This window comes from Lipophrys pholis (genome assembly GCF_963383615.2).
Source record: "Lipophrys pholis genome assembly, chromosome: 3".
Lineage (NCBI taxonomy): Eukaryota > Metazoa > Chordata > Actinopteri > Blenniiformes > Blenniidae > Lipophrys > Lipophrys pholis.
Genome location: NC_137627.1, coordinates 12,067,507 through 12,088,207, shown reverse-complemented (window position 1 = coordinate 12,088,207; position 20,701 = coordinate 12,067,507). Strand labels below are relative to the sequence as shown.

At 42.3% G+C, this 20,701-nt stretch overlaps 1 protein-coding gene across 1 annotated transcript in view; it reads right to left on the bottom strand.

Annotated features, from left to right (window-relative positions):
* Window positions 1-1,623: 1,623 nt before the first annotated feature.
* The window catches only part of LOC308107380 (cilia- and flagella-associated protein 337-like), a 35,344-nt gene continuing 16,266 nt past the window's right edge, over window positions 1,624-20,701 (bottom strand). Inside the window, exons 12-18 of the mRNA XM_080459701.1 lie at window positions 20,324-20,439; window positions 14,796-14,926; window positions 7,915-8,016; window positions 7,593-7,667; window positions 5,162-5,361; window positions 3,204-3,401; window positions 1,624-2,154 (exon numbers count right to left, since the gene is read on the bottom strand). Coding sequence (XP_080315827.1) covers window positions 2,056-2,154; window positions 3,204-3,401; window positions 5,162-5,361; window positions 7,593-7,667; window positions 7,915-8,016; window positions 14,796-14,926; window positions 20,324-20,439 — 921 coding nt within the window. The 3' untranslated portion in view covers window positions 1,624-2,055. The remainder of the gene's footprint in view (window positions 2,155-3,203; window positions 3,402-5,161; window positions 5,362-7,592; window positions 7,668-7,914; window positions 8,017-14,795; window positions 14,927-20,323; window positions 20,440-20,701) is intronic.

The window sequence follows — 20,701 nt, the reverse complement described above, 5'->3', positions numbered from 1 at the left end:
AATAGTTCTTCTGCACATGGGTGAGTAGATGGACAATAACAATGGTGGCATCAATAGGGGCATGACTCCCAGTCCATACTTTCCTGGGATTTGCAATTAAAGAAAAAAGCTACAAGCACAGAGGAACTTTACAAAACTGCTACAAGCAAAGCGGTGAAAAAAAGTAATGATGGTATAGGAATAAATTATTTCCAACATTGGCAATTAGACTTGGTATTTAAACAAAGCTGTGGTTGCAGGAAAGCTCTGTATGACATCTTGCACTGTTCTTTTAAAATGTGAGTTCAGAATAAAAGAGAGTTCTTGCCTTCATCTTGATCCAAACTGTTGTTACTCAAGAACAAACTGATAAAATCTTGACTCCTGAAAGAATACCCCCATGGCATATTTCCCAAAGGTCAGAGCCAAGCGTTCATGCGCCAGCACGGGAGCTGTGTTTTTCTACAGCTCTTGTAACTATCGGGAACTCTACTTTCTTAAAAGTTAATAGGAAGCTCTGGCAGAGACAGTAACCCTTTGATGCACTCTAACATTGATGAAAGACAGTAAAATGAGTCTTAATCTATTCGTCCTTCCACATTCCATCCCACTTTATCTGACGTAGGGTCACCGAGGTTGGAAATGATCCAATGGTGAGAAGTGCAGCGTACTACACCCTGAGCAGGTCCCCAGTCCATCTGGAGTCAAATACAGGGAAACAGACATTACCATGCCACACTTCACATGCGCAATTGAGAGTTACCAATCTGAGAACCAATAGCAAACCCATGCACATACAGGAAGAGCATGCAACGTTTTCCCATAAAGGCCCCAAGCTCAGAACTGAACCAGGGACTTTTCTTTTTTTTTTTGCTGTGAGGTGAGAGTCACAGCCACTACGCCATCATGTGGCTCTATCGAAATCCACTTAATTATTTATTTAAAATCGGGCTAAAAGTAGCACTTTTAGGTTTTAGTCGTTATAGTTACTGATTCAGAGGCCATTTAAACAATCTAGACGTAATCGATAAGTTATCATGTAAAAAGGTTGATTACTGTTGCTTATATGAGTAAAGAAAACTAGGTGGTCAATAAATGCTTGAACAGAAACATAAAACAAAGGTTTACTGGGGATGGGTACTGTCTTATATAGTGTCAATTACGCAGTAACAGTGTGTCTTCATTTCACTGAGAAACACACACAACCATGATCAATACGCAGCTGAATGAGTGAAAAACACTCAGCAGCTCCCAGAAAGCTTCGTTTTGTGATGATCAAGTCAAGAGTTCTCTGGATTTTCAGAGCTCCCTCATGCATTCATCCTTGAGTCACTCTCATCTGTATTTGTGACATGAAAATCCATCTCTATCTGGAAAAGCAGACAATCTAAATCTTTCATGTATCTGGTCGAAAGTGCACAAAGGCCTGAAGGCACTGGCAGGGAATGAGAGTGACTTTGAAAAGCCCAGCACAGACTTCTCAACGTCTACGGACTTGTATTAGAACAGCTCAATCAGTTTGAAACAATAAGGTGATCCGTGTTCCCCTGAAATAACGCTGACTGTGAACTTCACGGTTTTCTCGGCATAAAAAGCAGCAGAATTGGGAACATCTTATATGCTTTTTTTTTTCTTTTTTTTTTTGCTTTACAGCTGTGAACGACTTTCATGTCTACTCGCTGTTAGACACCACACGCTGTCCTGAGGCCGAGACATGAAATGAGGGGAAAAGCTGCAATTTAGCTGTGTTCCTATGATTCGTGTAACCCTGACCACATGGCAGACAGGATCCAATTCACTTTGTGCAACCGCTGGGACAATCACAAAAAAATTGAAAAAAGGGTTTAAACAAAAAATTTGGGATTCAAGATCACAAGAGGTCGTGTATCTACAGGACAAATCAAACCAGGCACACTAAACAAAACAATAAAACGTAAGATAAGATGTATCCTGATGTAATGAAGCCAAAGCTTTCCACCTGCAGACAAAATATCTTATGTCCATTCACGGTTCTGTCCCACTGTCCTCAACTGTGCCTTGTTTGTCTTATGTCAGACTCAGTACTGCCGGAAGGGATCATTTGCCGTCTTCTTGCCCTCGATGGTCACTCTGGTCCCCGTCCAGTTCCTTGTGTGGATACAGCGGTCCAGGTTGCTCTAAGCGCCAACGGTCCTCCTACCAATGAAGGACAACTTTTTGTGAAATGTGATCTAAAGTTTATGAGCGATTTAGCATGGGTCATATGTATCTGGACTCCATCTGTTTCTTTATTTCCCTTAGCTGTGCATCCTTTGATAACATGCTGAATATGCATTTAATCTTACATTTACACAATTTCCCTTTTGATTAAACACCACACAAGCAGTCTATGAATCCTGCAGTTCGGAAATCATAGGTTAAAATAGACCAGCTCAGATGGCTCTGTGCTGCTGCACGTGTGAGCAGGCATCAGCATGCTGGTATGAAATCCAGCATATTTCCCTTAAGGTATGTTGTATTATATAAAGCCGGCATATGAAGGTATACATGCATGTTTTCATTCCTTCATCCAATGCTTTATGTTTGGTGAATTTCTATGAATATATTTAGTGTGACAGTGTGTGGGTGAGTGCATACGTGTGCTTTTGTGTGAGTTTATGTTTGTGTGCATGTGTGTGTGGACCTGAGGCAAACTAAAATGAAGCAACACTCAGCAGACACCGCCCTGGGCCAACTTAATATGGGCCTCCTTTGACACGCACGCACGCACGCACGCACGCACCCACGCACGCACGCACGCACACACACACACACACACACACACACACACACACACACACACACACACACACACACACACACACACACACACACACACACACACACACACACACACACACACACACACACACACACACACACACACACACACACACACACACACACACACACACACACACACACAGAGAACAGTGGCTTGATGCTGGGTTTCACATCCATTTCATCAACTGGATACTACCACCCACCGGCACGCTGCAGAGAAGGCGGTGAGGCTATATCAGAGCCAGGCTGCACATTTGAACTGTGAGGATCTAAGCCTGTTACCGTGCTGAACAATACCTTCAACCCCCCCACCCCCCCCACCCTCCCACCCCCCACGAAAAAAACAACAACAATTGACTCCCAATGTGGTGGTCGTGTTATGTAATTCCAACTACTGCACAAGCAGTGTAAATATTGTTTACCTGTCCAAACAAGCCAAGAGTCTCTCCGGGAAGGTGGCTCAGTGCCACGTTGCAGTCTGATGATGCTGAGATCAGAAAGAGCTGATTGTCACATGAGAATATCGCCACGTGGGTAACACCATCAAGGTGTGGGTGGAAACTTTGCAGTGGTTTTGGGGGCTCTTTAATCACTTCTTCCATAGAATGTAAACAGTAATGCTGTGGGACACAGAGAAAAATAAGTTAAATAGACAAGACAATGGTTTTAGTTTTGGAATCTTTTTTTTGATACCAACTAAACACCAATTCCAGACATATCGAGATTGACATTTTTGCCTATAGTTGCAGTGTTGTGTTCACACAAATTATATGACGCATCATGTGAGGGTGTGACTGCAACTGACCCGTAAAGTCACACAACACCATATACGGTACGACATTGTTAGTCATCCGGTTGATTCGCTCCAGACTTGCCGAAGGACAGGATTTCTACCAGAGCACTGAGCTCACCCAACTTCTTCAACTCTGCTACATATATACATAAATCTCCATAAATTAAACTGGAAGCCAAATGAGACGCACCCATCTGAATTCATCCCCTCTTATAAACTGTGACAGAGAGTTGAGCTCTGAATATTGTGGCAATAATACCCAAGAGGGTGTTCTTTTACTGCGATTAGGAGCTTGACAGTGACGCAGCTATGCCTCATACCAAGGGCGCAATCCAAGTCTCCATAATCAGAGTCAAAAAGTCAAAAGGCCACTCTGAGGTGTCACAAACTCTTCAGTCATCAAATGCATGTGATGTGCCCATGAGATGAAGTAGAGAAGAGTTTAAGAGAATTTCAAATAACTGCGCGTATGCACATGTATGTATTAATCATCGTTCTGAAGTCTGGGGATATCATGAGGTCTCATCACACTTGTGTGGAAAATTGTAAATTCTATTGGTGAGGATTGGTGAGTGTAGGGCCTTGTAAGCCTTTTGCATGCACAGCTTTCTTTGAGACGGTCTCAGGCTCTTCTCTCATTAGTTTTCGCAAAATCAAAAGAGCAAGAGATGAGCCATCAGCCTGCCAGTCTGGAGGACTCTGTCCAGCAGCTTCTGCACTTGATGAGCTCCATTCGGTATGATGTCTGAGGACAAAATGATGGCTCCACTGGAGATAGTCTTCATATTGATATAGTCGAGGATTCCCGGTCGTCTCTCAGAGCGGTCACGCAACGCTTTGCAACATGTATCCATCCATCACAACTGCTGTTTTATTGAAAGTCAAAATCAGAGTGAAAATCAGCACTTATTTTCATATTTTTGGATGCGTATGCGCAGTGGAAGCCTTAGTAGTTTTTTACCCCCATTTTGAATAGTTCCAACTTGGGAGCTATTTCCAGCGACTCCGAGCATCGCTGTCGTGTAAACAGACACCCAATGCGCGAAAAAAAAGTTTGACACTTTCAGTTGAAAATGTTGTCGATTAAACAGGGTCGAAAAAGGTCAATGCAACTGCGCCACACATACCCCAGACATTTCCAAACATTTAAGGGTGTGCTTATTCGAAAATGATCAGCACAAACATGTTTTATTCGACAAAACGCCAAAGATTGTTGAAAGTGCCATATCCTCCTGTTAATGTATCAGGAGAGATTTTCTAAATGATTGACTGTCTTCATTGCACTCGATCAAGCTGCCGAGGCTTCAAAATGACAGACGGTGCTGTCATTTTCTGAGTGAATAACACGTCTGTTCTAATGAAAATAATGATGGTCCACTATTTCTTCACTGCCTATTACAGTCTCTCTCTTTATCTCTGCCTCTCCCTCTGGCTCTGTGTTTTCAAGCCCTGATTACTTTCCGTCTTTGTCACTCTTTCACCTGTACCTCAAACGTCGCGGTGATGAGCGGATGGCCGTCTCAGTGTGAACGAGTGAAGTCGCCTGCAGCTGGGATATCCAGTGGATCAGTGTCTTACAAAACCCACCTCTATGTTCCATGTCTTGATTGTTCCTTCTCTGTTGGCTGTAGCCAGATATTTCCCACAGGGGCTGACGGCCATGACTATAGATCCACTGGATCCCAGGTCTCTGCTGTGAGGTGAAAACTGCCCAACCAAACGGCTGCGTTGTGTGTTCCACAGCCTGACAATACCCGAAACACCGCAGGACACCAAATCAGCACCGCCTGAGAGAAAAGCAGTAATAAAGACATTGAAAAGCATCTTCTGGCAATTTATTATAGTGCGAGGTGGAATTTTAAGACAAATGTTGTTGGATAAATAGCTGAAGAAAGCATTCAAGGTGGAAAGGACGTGACATTCAGAGGCTGGTATCAAAAACAAATAACACCAAAATCAAAAATTGATAAATGCACTAACCAAAAACAAGTGAATAAATAGGCAGTGCATCAGGAAACATGAGATGAGGAGCAACAGACAAAACCGAGCTCGTCGGGACTAAACAGAGGAGCAAAGTGTGGAACAGAGGAAAGAAAACCAAACAATGATCTACAAATGGAGTCAAACAGAGGAAGTGACCAATCAAAAGGACTGAGAGATGTATATAATCAGACAAGGAGAGAGTAAACAAGACAACTGGCAACAATACAATTGTGGTACTGATGGGAGACACATGGAGAGCAAAGAAACAACAAACAAAACTCAAGAGAAGAGGGAAAGTGCACAAAATCAGAGACATGGAAAATGAATCAGGGCACAACAAGACGCCAGGATGGAAAAGAGAAGAAGAAGAAAAAAACAAACAAACACCAAAGCAATAAACCAGAATACAATGAAAACATATTAGGAGGTTGAGGTTATATAGTTTGGTTTGTTAGACAAATGGAGACTAGAATAGTTTGAATTTGAGTTTGAATTGATTATAAAAACAAACAAACATCCATTTGTCTTCCAAACCCACGTCATCCAACTTAGGACCGCAGAAGTCGGAGCCAATCCCAGCTCACTTTGAGCAAAAAGAAAGATTACAGAGTGGACAGATCAAACACTCACATACTCACACCTACGGGGAATTTAAATTCACTATTTAGGTTGAGAGGCAAATCTGTGCAGTCATTGAGTGATAGTGTTATAACTTCTTATCAAATAAGTTGCTTAAATATGGCTGTGGAGTCAGAAGAAGACCAAGGCTGCTCTTGTGTCCTTCTCTCGGGGGGTTTTGTCATGGAAAACGAGATGCGTTTGGCTCCCTTGAAGCACACAGACACAGTGCTCAGTTAACTACAGCTCTTCACTGAAACCTTGTCCACATATGAAGAGCAGGCACAGAGGCCGGAGTGCAGACGCAGCCCATGTTTCATCTTTATCAGAGTAATTTTACTTGAACAAATAGCAAGGTGAAGCACAGTGGAGTGGTGGCTACCACTCTTGCCTAATAGGGAGAAGGTCGGAGGTCAAGTCTGGCTCGGCCTTTTTGGTGTTGAGTTGTTCTCCTTGTGTCTGCAGTGTGTTCTCACCAGATATTCTGTTTGAACAGTTCAAAATCATGCATTTGGGCATAATTGGTAACTGTAAATCGCCCGTAAGTGTGAATGTATTTGACCGTCTGTGATGCACTGGTGACCCGTACTATACTGGCTTCAATCATTGGCATCAAGGATTAGCACCTGCAACCTTGAACTGGACGCTCCATTGAAAATCGATAGAAGTAACAAAGTCATTAACTAATGATGTTGGTGCTTTAGCAGGAAAACTCATGTGAAATCATTTTCACATTCAATCTGTATGTTACTTGGAAAAACATTGGAGTGGAACAGCTTCTGCTTACGCTTACAGTGAATAAATCTAAATGGGTTTAAAAACTCCTGCAACCACAGGTACACTTTAAACACACCGTTGTTCGGTGCACATACAAAAGAAAAAAAAGTCTAAACCGAACTCTTGCCACATCAAGCATTCATTGATATGTAGATGCTGTACAGTATCAACTATTTCTGCAGAGTGTAAACATATACACGCCTAAGTAATGTGCAAATATTTCAACAACTCAAACAGGATTGCATACGCAGTGTATTATAATCATAAAAAAGGATCGTCGGATGCTCTAAAACTTTTTAAAGTAACTTTACGGTTTAAACCACAACTCCTAGGTTTGTAGGTTTCCCACAATAAAACTAAAACTGCAGTATTTATACAAGAGGGGTGTATTTAAAGGAGCTTTGGCCACAAAACAGTAAGAGACAATCCACCTGCTTTCTGATTACTGTGAGATACAACTGGCAAGAGTTTTTGGCAAGGTATTCATATTCAACTTGGAAGCGCCAGCATCACTCCAGACAAAACACAGAGAGTTTTGGATACAAATATTTTCCTCCAATCATTATTTTCAGGAAACACGCTGGACCTGCTCACATGCCGACACATCTGATCATTGCATGTGTGGTTGAACAAGCTTTACCTGTGTTTTCTGTCGAAGATGTGCGTTCTGGGATGAAGAATAATCTGGTGACGGCAACGCAATAGTCAGAGTCTCCTTTTCCCATTCAGACCAAGTTGAGGAATTTATCCAGAGTAGCAGAGTCAAGCATAAATTTGGAGAAAGAAATAAAAAAATAAAATTAAAGTGCTAAAGAACAAAGCCAAAGGAACAAGACTAATTTGGAGAGTGAGAATAAACATTAGCACTATTTATGTTGGGTTGAAGATGCAGAACAAATTGAACCAAGTAATTGCAGAATAAAGTGTTGGATTGGTTTGCATTTGTTTTGGGAGTGTGAGACCTTGTTGCTGCGCGTGTCCTTTATGTTCAGCATGTGGTCGCAGCTTCTTCAAAGCCTTTTCAGTGCTGCTGTTCCACATTACGATCTCTCCATCGTAGCTTCCTGCACACATCAATAAACGAGGCGGCGGCACAAAGTAAGTTTTACGTATCAGAACCCCTCTTATAATTGCTCTTCGCCCCATTGATTTAGGTTCTATATTTACATGACTCATACACCGGACAAAGAGAGAGGCATATATTCACAAGATGTAATACCCACGGACGAAAACTTTTCATCCACACGCAGACTTTAGTCTGTCTTGCAGTTGTAATCATGCAAGAAAGCCACTAAAGCAACTTGATAAAGCTCAACATCTGTCCTCAGCAACCATCTGTTCAACACACACAACCCTTGGCTGTCACTTCAGGAGAAAGGGCCTTTCCACTGATTTACATCACACGGGAAAGTGCACGCATGTCTGTGTGTGTGTGTGTGTGTGTGTGTGTGTGTGTGTGTGTGTGTGTGTGTGTGTGTGTGTGTGTGTGTGTGTGTGTGTGTGTGTGTGTGTGTGTGTGTGTGTGTGTGTGTGTGTGTGTGTGTGTGTGTGCGTTTATCAAATAACGGCAGGGATCTCATCAGGTAGCGCCACAGCTCGACTGCAGGACTTAATGAGTTGTTGGCTATGGGAGGTGAGTGTGAGCAATAGGAGGTATAAAGTTTATGAGAGTGTAGGTCGTCTGCATTATTCATGCAGCCCAGAGCTGGCGTCACTATTTCAAGTGACTTTTATCATATCCTCCGTGTGTGTGTGTGTGTGTGTGTGTGTGTGTGTGTGTGTGTGTGTGTGTGTGTGTGTGTGTGTGTGTGTGTGTGTGTGTGTGTGTGTGTGTGTGCGTGTGTGTGTGTGTGTGTGTGTGTGTGTGTGTGTGTGTGTGTGTGTGTGTGTGTGTGTGTGTGTGTGTGTGTGTGTGTGTGTGTGTACCTTACACAGAGTGGGACTGAGGGAACGAGAAGGCGTACACATCTGCATCGTCTACACAACGCTGAGCTTTGAGATGCAGATGGCTTAATTACCCTTGTTAGCTTTCAAAAGTGCTCAGAAGCGCCAGGCCCCGGCAGTTCTGACAGTATGCATACAGCACAGTGCCTTGGCCTTAAAACAGAGCTATATTAAGTGAAATGAGACAGCTACAAGAGCTCACAAAAAGTGTTAAAGAAGCATATTACTCAGATTTAGTGTTGCACTCCTCAAATTTGCCACAAAAAAAAAAAAAAAAGATAATGTAATGGTGCAGAAGCAGAAATAGTCGTTTATGTTTTACACTTGGTATTATTCCACGTCAAATTTAACATTCTCTCTCATTTCACTTAATTTCATAAGAATGCTTTTAAACTGGGCTACACCGGCCTGTATTGGTAGCAGTCTCGCCCTACAATAAGAATCTCCCTGGTCAAGCCTGGGTCTTTCCCTGCTGCTAGTACTTTTCCCTGAATAGCTGTGGGTTTACTTCAGGTACTCCGAGACGTAAATTACGTCTCTAAAATTGGCTGTTGGTACGAATGTGTTTTTGTCTTTTTCTTGTTTGCTCTCTGATAGACCGATGACGTGTCCAGGGTGTACGATGGTCAGAGGGACCAGCTTTCTCCTTTTTTTTTTAACTGAAGTTTCAACCGCATACAACTTAGTTTGCTCCTAACAGACTACAAAAACTATGGCACAACAACCTATAAACATCAACATCCCAAAGGTGTCCCGTTAATTTTATTGTATCATTACAAAGTGCTATGAGTATATCTGGAAGATATACTCACAGCACTATTTCACCACATCAACTTTTAGCGTGAAAGTTTTTCACAAACTGTCCTTCATGGTAAAGCGTTGATGCTTGGACATACTCTCACTGATCTCTCTACACTACAAGCACTGTTGCCATCTGTTGTTTGGTTCTGATTCTCAGTGTTATGTTAGAGCCCATACTCTTCCTAAACAACGCACTGCCAGTGGACAGATTAAGTGAAGCACCGAATGAATTTATTTTTTTTCCTCCTCCGCACTTTGCAAGGTCACCCTGTATTCCAGATTGCACCCTATTGTGGGCTGGTTTTGGCCCCCAGGCCCCTTATATAACACCCCCGAGTTACACTGCGTGCTGCTTTGGTGTTGGCAAGCCGCACGAAAAGCTCACAACATATTATTTTAGAGGATTGCAGATTGCATTCATGTTTTGAATAGTCATCGTATATTCTTTTTGGTTGTAATGTCTGTTTTGAAAAGTCAGGAAAGACTTTGCATGTTCGAAGTTGATCTTACATTGCATTCAAGCTACAGTATATATTAACTCCTGTGGCGTGAAGGTAGCACAATCAATCACTCGAGCACCACAACACCACTACAGCAGCAATCCAGCAAAAACAGTCTCCTACCACAGCTTCACCCGCTGCAGCCAAACACAGCAGCTGCACCTGTTCTCACCCTCGGCAGCACTTCGTATAGATCAGGCTTTTATAAAGAATAACAAAATGCATCGTACAGCCCGGACGAATAGATGTTCTCCCTTTTCTGCAGAGGGTTTCTGTTGACTGGCATTGTGTTATCGAAGCAACAAAGAGAAGGAACACAAAGGTATGATGAGGTAAACTAACTCAAAATTGTAGCTCAGAAGTTGTCATCAACATATCGTCAGCCTGACATTTAAGAGCAGCAGAGACGGCTCTAATCTGCTGGAAATATCAAGAATGACAAAGGAGCACGGCACAGGTGTGCACATCACAGACAATGCAAATTCAACTACCAACTTTTTCCGTCTCAGATTTGGATTTGTTTTTTGGGGTTTTTTTTTAGGATTTGTTATACCAGGCTTTAGAAGAAATGACTCCTCTTCATGATTCTATGGCCTGATCAGGCATAACATTATGATCACCTGCTTAATATTGTGTAGACTGTGCTAAAAAGAGAGAAGAGAACTAACTAGAAAGGAAACAAAAGGGATATCAATCAGCCTCAAAAACATTGACATTTTATTCAGTGGTTCTGATAGAAAAGGGGATTTAAAATCACATTTTAATATTTTTTGACACGTGTCAAGGCTGTGTCATTATGGATGTAAAGTTTGAGTTGTAGATCCTTATTCTATCCCATTTAAAGCTGCAATTATTCAATAAATGACTATACAAATATTTGAAAGCACTTCACAATCAAATTAACATAAATAGCGAATCAATTGTTTAGCGTGAAACAACCAATACAGGTCTGTTCGGTAGTTAAATACAAAAGTCACCATCGTCCTATAGCATTCCTGTTTGTAAAACACTTTGGCCATCAATCAACTTTCACGATTTGGTACTTGGAAGATGTTCAGCCATCAAGGATTAAAGGATCCGAGGAATGAATGGAGAAAGAAAAGAAGGAGGCATATAGGACCCCTGTGTACATGTACCGTGTGTGTGTGTGTGTGTGTGTGTGTGTGTGTGTGTGTGTGTGTGTGTGTGTGTGTGTGTGTGTGTGTGTGTAGTCAAGCAGAACATAGCAGAGACTCTGAATATGGATGAGGGAGCTGCAGTCCCGCATCAGCCAAACGCTCCTGCTGCAAGTTGAGACACAAACAAACACATGCATGTACACTACCAAGAAAAATAAACGCATAAACACACACAGACACACATGTGGGTCCAAACGGAACTTTAAATTAACTTTTTGGCCCCGGTGCCTGCGACGCCACCGCGGCTCCCACTTGGCGGCTCTCGCGCATAACTTGGCAGCGCGCATGCTTTGATGTGAAAACAGCATTACTCACTGCAAACCTGAGGAAACGGCGCTGCCAACTGAAACTAATGCGTCACCGCTTCTGAGATGCCGTCTTTGTGCCGGGTGGATTTGTGGGAGAAAGAATTTGCAAAAGTAAGATAGCATGGAAGAAAAGACAGAAATTGTTCGCATGCGACTTCTTACTTCAGTGTGTGTTTATGTAGCAACTGTGAAAATGCAGGATTTTTTTTTTTAATATACCCCAAGCAGAGAGGAAGAAAGCTATTCGCAGGATATTAAAGCATAGGAGGAATTTATGAATGAATTCGATCACTTTACTTTCTACGTTTTTTTGGACAAGTCACCAGCTGACGTGAGCATTCAGCCCGTTGGTTCACGGCGAACCGCGTCAAAAATCCAGGGGGACGCATTTTTGATCTGCACAAAGCATTTGTGAGGACATTATTAATGTCTTGGCTTTCAGCGACATTAGCATTATAGCTTCTGATATGAAGTACTATTTATGGGGAGAATCATTTGCATAAAGTTTGACAGGTTGCCGAGCCCTCCGGAGACATCAACATTGTAAAGCAACTGGCTGAGTGACAGCAGGTTATGAACAAAATGAAATTGCAGATAAAGGAGGATTTCTCGCAAAGCATCTCGCTGGCAAAGTATTCAGTTTCAGTATCTGCTTTGTGAGTTTGTCCACCAAACATTAACAGAGGGCCTGAAATATGAGAAAACGACATGATAACATTTATTTCATGTGAACACGCACACGCTTAAAAGACAGACGGTACTCCGTCTCCTTTCCTCGGACTCCCACTGTGAGACCCCTAATAAACACAATTTAAAATGGCCTCTTGGATTAAATGGGGGGTGGGTGGTGGGTTGATGGGTTGATGGGTTGCAGGTGTGAAGAGGAGCGGAACTCACCGACATAGAAATCGCAGCGGGAACTTTGAAGAAGTTCCCAAGTTCACAAAGTAAACTCCGGAACTGTGCTTTTGTTCCAGCTATCCATTTCCTTCCAAACCATTTCTCCTTCCAGATTCAAGAACACCCTACTCCTCTACCCCTCCACCTCCATCCCTCACCGTATCGCTCTTTGCACTTATCCCGGGAGGCTGATCAGCCTCACGAGGCCACAGAGGGTCGGCAGCTTACGGTGGGCGCTCTGCTCGCCCAGGCTGCTAAACTGGAGCTGAACTTTCAATACGAGAGTCAGTGTGAAACAACTCCTTGATCCGGAGAGCACACTTGGGCAAATTGGGTGCCGAGTGTTTGTAGTTTGATGGTTATAAAAGTGGACCAGCGACTGGAGTATTGCCAGTTCAATCCTCCAGGCAGAAGAATCCAAGAATGTGATGAGCACTTAGGGGACTTGTTGGCATTTCAAAGTCTGCCGTGTTTACAAACTAAACACTGTAGTGGACCCAGTTAATCCCGGTTATCTGTCAGGAGGTTGACTTTAATTATGTAACGGGCCAGCTCTTCTCTTTCCTCTTTAATCGCAGTCGACAGTCTTGAGTCGCTCAATTCGACAGGTTGTCACATCCGATCGAATGCCACGGGGTTGAATATCGGGACCCGCAAAAATTATATGGAAAAACTTTCAAATCAAGCCTCAAAAAAAAACTTTGGAGACATGTCCCAGAGTTTGTATGGACTCAGAGAAGCAGAATTAAAAATACAGTGATTGTAAGACGAGAGAAGTTTCCTTGTCTGCTCCTCCATTAGCCAGAGGCGCCCAGTGTTTCTGCATTTTAATCAGTGCTGGTGTGAATTCAGGACTTGCCGATGTTTCATATGTGTGATTCATTTCCATTTCACACTGACCGATCCCATGCACACGCTCCCAAGACCAATCATTGTGACTGTAAACTCCAGTTCTGCAATGCACATTTTTCATATTTTAGTTTCACAATACTGCTTCAAAACAAAAACAAAAATCCACTGAGGAATTGTTTCTGTGAGTTCTCTGTGTGCAGTGCTTGGTTTGAGATAGAGTAAATTAATTCACATACAATCAAGGAGAGATTTAAATTAGAAGAAGAAAAAAAAAACACTACATGTATGTGGCGCTTGTGACGTTTTATCGGAGGGAGATCTCGATCTTATTAGATGAATCCAGTATTAACAACAGCAGAGTGAGTGTGTGTGTGTGTGTGTGTGTGTGTGTGTGTGTGTGTGTGTGTGTGTGTGTGTGTGTGTGTGTGTGTGTGTGTGTGTGTGTGTGTGTGTGTGTGTGTGTGTGTGTGTGTGTGTGTGTGTGTGTGTGTGTGTGTGTGTGTGTGTGTGTGCTCTTTTCATTACGCCTTGACCTTTCCAGTTTGCTTGCCTTTATTACAGCTGTAATTAAGAATTTAATTAGGAAGGAACTTGCAAATTAACAGGTTCTCACAGTGGAAAGTTTCAGTCTGCGGTGGAGGCAAATGTCGGCTCACAATGGAAGACTGCTGAAGCTGTGGAGCCTCTGAGGAGTGAAATACTTATTTACTTATTCTACTCTAAAATAAATAAATCAAAAATAGCCGCTGTCGCTCTGATCAATGTGTCGAAAAGGTTTTGTAGACCTACTGTAAGTTAAAACCACACGGGGGGGGATTGTAATTGAACCTTTTTCAAGCTCCCCTGTGCCTCATCTTTGTTATAGAATTACCTAATTTTACATGAATATGTAATATTCTTCCAAGCTGAATGAAAAAACTGTTCACACAGCTTTGAGCTGTTGTATGTTCCGTACACTGTACGCTGGTACAAACAACTTACAGGCACTCTAATGCACAGTCGTATTTCTTCCATCTGAACTGCATCAGATCACTTTCCTCCCACACAGGCACACATAAAAACACAGAGCTATTTCCAGCAGAGAAAGAGAAGTGTGGCGCTTGAGTCCTTTGAAAACAACGCCACTTACTTTAATCAGCAGATAACTGCTTCCAGTTATTTTCTATTTCACACACGTTTTTTGAGATTCATTTTAATTTTCTCGCCCTTGTTGGGGTTTTTTTCTCCCCACTCCTTCCTTCTCCATAACTTTAATAGAGGAGTGAGTGTGCCGAGATGACCGTCTGTCCACACTGTTCTAATTCCGATGAAACAGAAACCAATATAAGATCCACTTTTGATGCTGACACAAAACACAGACCTGTGACGAGAGTGTGTGGAGGCTTGAAGGCAGCACAGAGCACATCACCGCGATGCTGAACGCCTCCCTTCCACTCGGAGGGCTCCACAAAGGACTGGGAGAAGGAATGCAGACGGAAAACTGCGAACATCCTACGGGGAGAAACAGAAAGAGTGAGACGGAGGTGGTGAGAAGTCAGGAAAGTGCGTACGAATGTGTCACATGTGTGAATCTAACAGGAATACATTATCATTCACTCAGCCTCTCCACATTCTCCAAAACCACGTCCTGTTAGTCGTCATGAGTGGTAATCTTGCACGGTATAAAACTGTGTCCTCAGCGATCGTGCTTATCATATCACTGCAACATCGTACCTGCAGCAGCAATATGCAGATGGATCGTAGCAGTACTAGTCTTAGTGGTAAAAGTTGTTATAGTGGCAGCAGTGACGGTAATAAAAGTAAAAGTAGTGAGGCCGGGAAAGAAGAGGGTGTAAAAGTCTGTTTGGGAATTGACACATTCTCTCTTCTTGTGAATTATTTTTATTAGAGTAGTTAAAATCTGACTCCCTCTCACAGTAAATAAAGCTACCTTGCCTGAAGACCAGACAAAACACATCAAATGGTTGTATTTTAAAACCCATGTAAAAGGATGTCAGACTTCCTAAGGCTGTTAACATTAAAAGATTTTGTTGTTGGGGGTCGAAAGGCAATAAAAAACATTGACGGTGGTGTGCTAGAGATTTTACTTTGAAAGTTGAAGCCATGTGTGAATGTATGCGAGTAGATGGACAGCTGTCATGCCTGTAGCACTTATGGCTTTTAACCTCAACTCTTCATCAGTCAAGCCACTGTATTTGGTAGTACCCATTAGTAGTGCTTCTTTTACAATGATATTTGTGAATGAATGTATGACAAACAAACTAATCACCAAGGCACTTTTACAAAGAAAATCCAACTAAATAGTTGTACAAAACATTAAAACTACAATTGGGAGGTGATGTCGATCAATTGTGCTACAATTGTAACGCACAGTGACTCGGATAAGTAATTATGATCTGAATACTGTTTTAGAAATAGTAATGCGTTTGATTTCTCCTTACAGGAAATAAGTGGTCATGTGTCCATAAAGTGGCATCACTGGTAAAAACCAGCATCCTTCATGGAAAAGACAGTTAGAGGTTCAGATAAAGTAGCTGACTGAAGACAACCAGCTGGTGAGTAACGTGTTGATGGTTTGTTTTTTTATTAAAAGGAATTAGTTTTAAACTCAATTTATGCCCTTTTGATCATGTGATTTCTTCTTTCGAGAAAAGTGAAAAGGAGTCAGCTGATTGCTTTGAGATTTTTTACTCTAGTTTGTCCACTATTCGCACCCTGGTAAAGCAGCCTTGACAGTATCAGCTGCAGTAAAACAAAGAAGTAACGATGGTACGTAGTCTGTTGGTTGACTGAGGCAGCGCTTTTAAAGTGGCTTTACAGTGAAACTCCAGATGTCCAATGAATTTCCAGTAGGAAAGTCCAAACTAAGAATAAATAAATGCTTACAAAGCGTAGCTGCATAAGAAGGACCATGTCTTAAACGCAGTACATTTTTAATTCAAAGTGTCTCTGGTATCAGCACTGCCACTTCTTTGTTTGCTGCGCATAGGAGTGATCAAACAATAAAGTCAGAGCTTCAACATCACACCTGAAATCTCCTCTGATCCAAAAGTGAATGACACCTTTCATCACCACGATCAGAGAAATTGCCGGTCATGACGCCGCATAGTCTGTTGCATTAATTGGTTCAATAACTAAATAAAGCCCTCAGTATCATTTGAGTTAATGCTTAAAGAACATCCAGTATGATGAAGTCCACTTAAAGTGATGGAGAACCAACCTCAGATGGGAAAGCAGACAACCTGGGGAACACGCAGGACTGAGAGGCCTACATCAGAAGGTGGGGCTCGATGAGACGCAGGTGAAAACACTGAGGGAGTAATCGGGGAGAGCGAGCGCAGAGGAGCACACGAGGGAGGGGTCAGACACCATGTGACGGGAGGAGAAAGAGCGCACAAACAAACCAGACACGCAACAGGAAACGCACGTCAACCAAGGACACTTCAGCGCCAACGTGAATTCATGAACCAGGATTCTTACAAGCAAAGTAATAAAGAAGAAGACGACATGACAGGGAGGGAAACAAAAGAAGCCGTGAGGGAATGTCACGTAAGGGAAACGCATAGAAAACCACTTTTAAAGGCCTAAGACGTGAACAACACACAGCCAGAGCTGTGACATTTTGCTCGAAGTAAAAACCTCCAACTGCTTCTATCAACAACTGCCCTTTATTTCCTAGTGATGTGATTTTGATATAAAATACCAGGAAATCTGGAATTCAATCACAATTAAGCACTCGATGCGAGTCCTGCAAGCTGCGAGTCACTCTCTCTGTGCACAAGAGGTGGCAGCTCTGCTATAATTACATTTTAAAATGCGTGTTTTTACCATGTTATTTGTCTCATCTGCTGGTGAGGTGGGATTCCTGTCTGCCTGCTGCCGTGTGAACAACTGAGCAGAAGGTTGTCGAAGTAGACCAGAGTGTGTGCATCCCTGGTCATGAAGGTCATGTCCGTATACGGTTTCAATGTCTTCCTGTTCCAACAAAACTATAATTATGGACTGTGTTACCACAAATGTGTGTCGAAGCAGGAATGACTCCAAATGATTCAGACCTGCGGCGCTACAGGATGAAGAGAGCCCACATTCAGACTAAACTACTGCTCGTGATGCGTACTGCGGCTGCTGGGTGCTTTTAGTCTTGCTCAGTCCGCTTACATAAGTGGTAAAATGAGTGTTCACCTACATTAGCAGGAGGAAATTCTCTTGTCCTGCCTTCAGTGTTTGTATATGTACCAACTTAATCTTGATTCTATACCCATATGGGAGAGGTTTCTTACGTTTTCATTCACTCTTTAAAAAGGGGTTTCTCTACCAACTGGCTTGACTTTAACAATAAATAATGAATAATCTATCCTGTGAAATGCTTTTCAGCACACCGGATTTAAAGTTTACTCTACACCTGCGATGCGTCAAGGAAATATTTGTAATGAACGTGGAAGTTGATCCTTTACTTCAGTGCTACAGGGGATGTCATGAATATGCAACACGTTATTATTCATTATCTCAGGAGGGTTTTTAAGCACACCTGCAAAGAGTTCTACTTCTTTAATCTTTTGTTCCACGTAACAGCAGCACTTTTTGATTTCTCCCTCTTGTTGTGCAGGTACCATATGTGGAATAAAATAATGATGCGCTGAGGTTTCAAACTGAGGAGTTGGTCTGTCAGTGGGATGTGGCGATTTCAACCGGCAGGACATCGTTTGAGTGGCGCAAGGCAATAAGACTTTGAATTAGGTGCCATGCGACGCTGCGTCGTGTGGATTAAACTGTGGTCGAGGTTGATGTGGAGAAGCAGGAAATGATATGAGTGATGAAAGTCGTAACAGAACTATTTTCTTTTACTGCCACTGATCTGTCGTCTATGTTCTCTTCACCACTGTGACACCCCAGAGAGCAGCGAGCGCGGGCTCATATGAGCGTAGGAGGGTGTGTGTGTGTGTGTGTGTGTGTGTGTGTGTGTGTGTGTGTGTGTGTGTGTGTGTGTGTGTGTGTGTGTGTGTAAAGAAGACAGAAAGAAAGTCAGTCGTATAACTTGACGATAGCACACTGTTGAGCTCAGCTCACTGGGTGTGAAATGACGATGATGATTATGATGAAGAGCAGATGTGATGTGGGCATACAAGGAAAGGAACACACACACACACACACGCACAAATATGAGGTAGTGATAGTAAAGTGAATGTGAGCTCCCTGGAGCGATTTGACTTGTTAGGGTCCAGATGTCTGGTTGGCTCTGAATCGTCAAACAGGCAGACGGAGCAGAATGGAGACACACACACACACACGCACACACGCACGCACGCACGCACGCACGCACGCACGCACGCACGCCACCAAAACTGAACCATTGGATATTTCTGATAGTTTGTTTAAAGTAACTGTGTACAAATTAAATCTCAAAGTAATTTGTCCTGACAGTGATAGACATTTGTTAAAAGTGCAATATGTGTACGGAAAAAACAGCAACGAGTGTTAAGCAAACTTGTAAACACACACATGTCTTTTTTTTTTTCATATTCAACATATAAATAGAATAGTGAAAGTTAATTACAGCCACCTCTCAATACCAGTGGAAAAGTGAGAGAAGGGCTTTGGAGTCCGGTCAAGAGCAGAGGTTCACACTGGTGAAGGGACACAGTACACATTCCTGCTTCAGCCCACCTGACTGAAACGAGTGTCTTGTTATCAGGCTTTCCACAGAGCGTCAGGGTGGAGCAGGAAGACTTACAACTGTCAGTAGTTCATACGGACAGTAAGTTCACCACTGACGTCAACGACACACTGCGTTGGCTTAGAGTTAGTAGATAGAGGGGTTCTTGTTGAGTGTGCAGTTGTGCACATTCAGTGATGTATGGCCTGCCAGCATACAACGCACCAATAGTGTGTTTTCTTGTGATTCACATTTAAAAAAATCGGTTTCTTTTAAAGTAGTCTTTAACTGTTGCGTGTGTGTCCGTGTGACGGGTCCACATCATTTACATGTGTTTGTACTGTAATGAGTGTGTCTCTTAAGAAATTTAGTAGGATAGTTATTTTGAATTTTAGATTTTAAAGTGTTTTTCTTTTTCTATTGTCTGTATCAGCACCTCCCGTTCTGGAGGATTTACTCTAGTGTAGAGATTTGACACTAGCTGTCATGTCACCATCTTCATATTGTGTCGTATTTTATCACATGTATCATACAAAATTTCATCATATATTATATTCATGTGTTACATGATATCATATCACAATGTTTATTCCTGATAAGATAGTTTGTCATCATACATCTTATGGGGTACGAAAAGACCAATTTTAGCCTTTCTTTTGAATTCCTGTGGACTTCAGGATTCATATCAAGTTATTATTGACAGCTTTAGAAGCTTGTCGGGTTTTGGCTCAACCCACTTTGTGGAACTGCTGCACAGATAAGATTCTCAAGTGGGACTCTCAGCTGCTCTGGAGTCGAGACAAAAAAAAGGATGAAGCTTTTTCCATCAGGACCCCTTGACCTCAGCAGTCTGCCTGAGTGAAAAAAATAAGACTTGCAGAACAAGTGACTCCTTTTAAATCACTACTGCAGACACAGTTTCATATACCTGCATATATGTGATTTGCTGTGGTTCTATTGTCTTTTTACCATCTAATTTTGTTTAATTCAATTTCACTCTCTAAGCCAGCATTACTTTCACTTCTAATCTTTTTTTGAGGCCGAACCCTGTTATTTTAACAGTATTTTTGAGGATGTATTGTATCATATATTTCTCATGAGCATGATTAGTCCTACTTTTTATAAGTAGTTTGGAATGTTCATACATATTAACATCATATGATCTTGTGTCATGCTGCGTTGGTTATGTGGTACATAGATGAGTGAAACATTTCAAACACAGACACTCAGAGTACCTTTCCCAGCCCATCACCAGGATACTACTTTTCAGCAACAAGATCTGGGAGATGTCCACATTGCGACCCGATCCCGCGTTCATTCTGTGCAGGCAGCGACCATGAAAGTCCCAGACCTGAAAGATAACCACAAAAGTACACTGAAGAATATCACCACGTAAACAAACATGCATAAAAGTCTATGTAAGGTTTAAGTAATGACTCGTTTGGTCTCTGGGTGGCAGCAGTGAGTCCAGCCCCTCAGAGCTTAAACAACTATATTACTTCCTGTTTTGTTTTTTTGTTGTTATTTTACCTGAATTTGCTGCTTCTGCTTCTTTGGTTCTCCTACTGAAGGCAGGAAGAGTGATGAAGTGACTCACTACACCATCTTTTGGT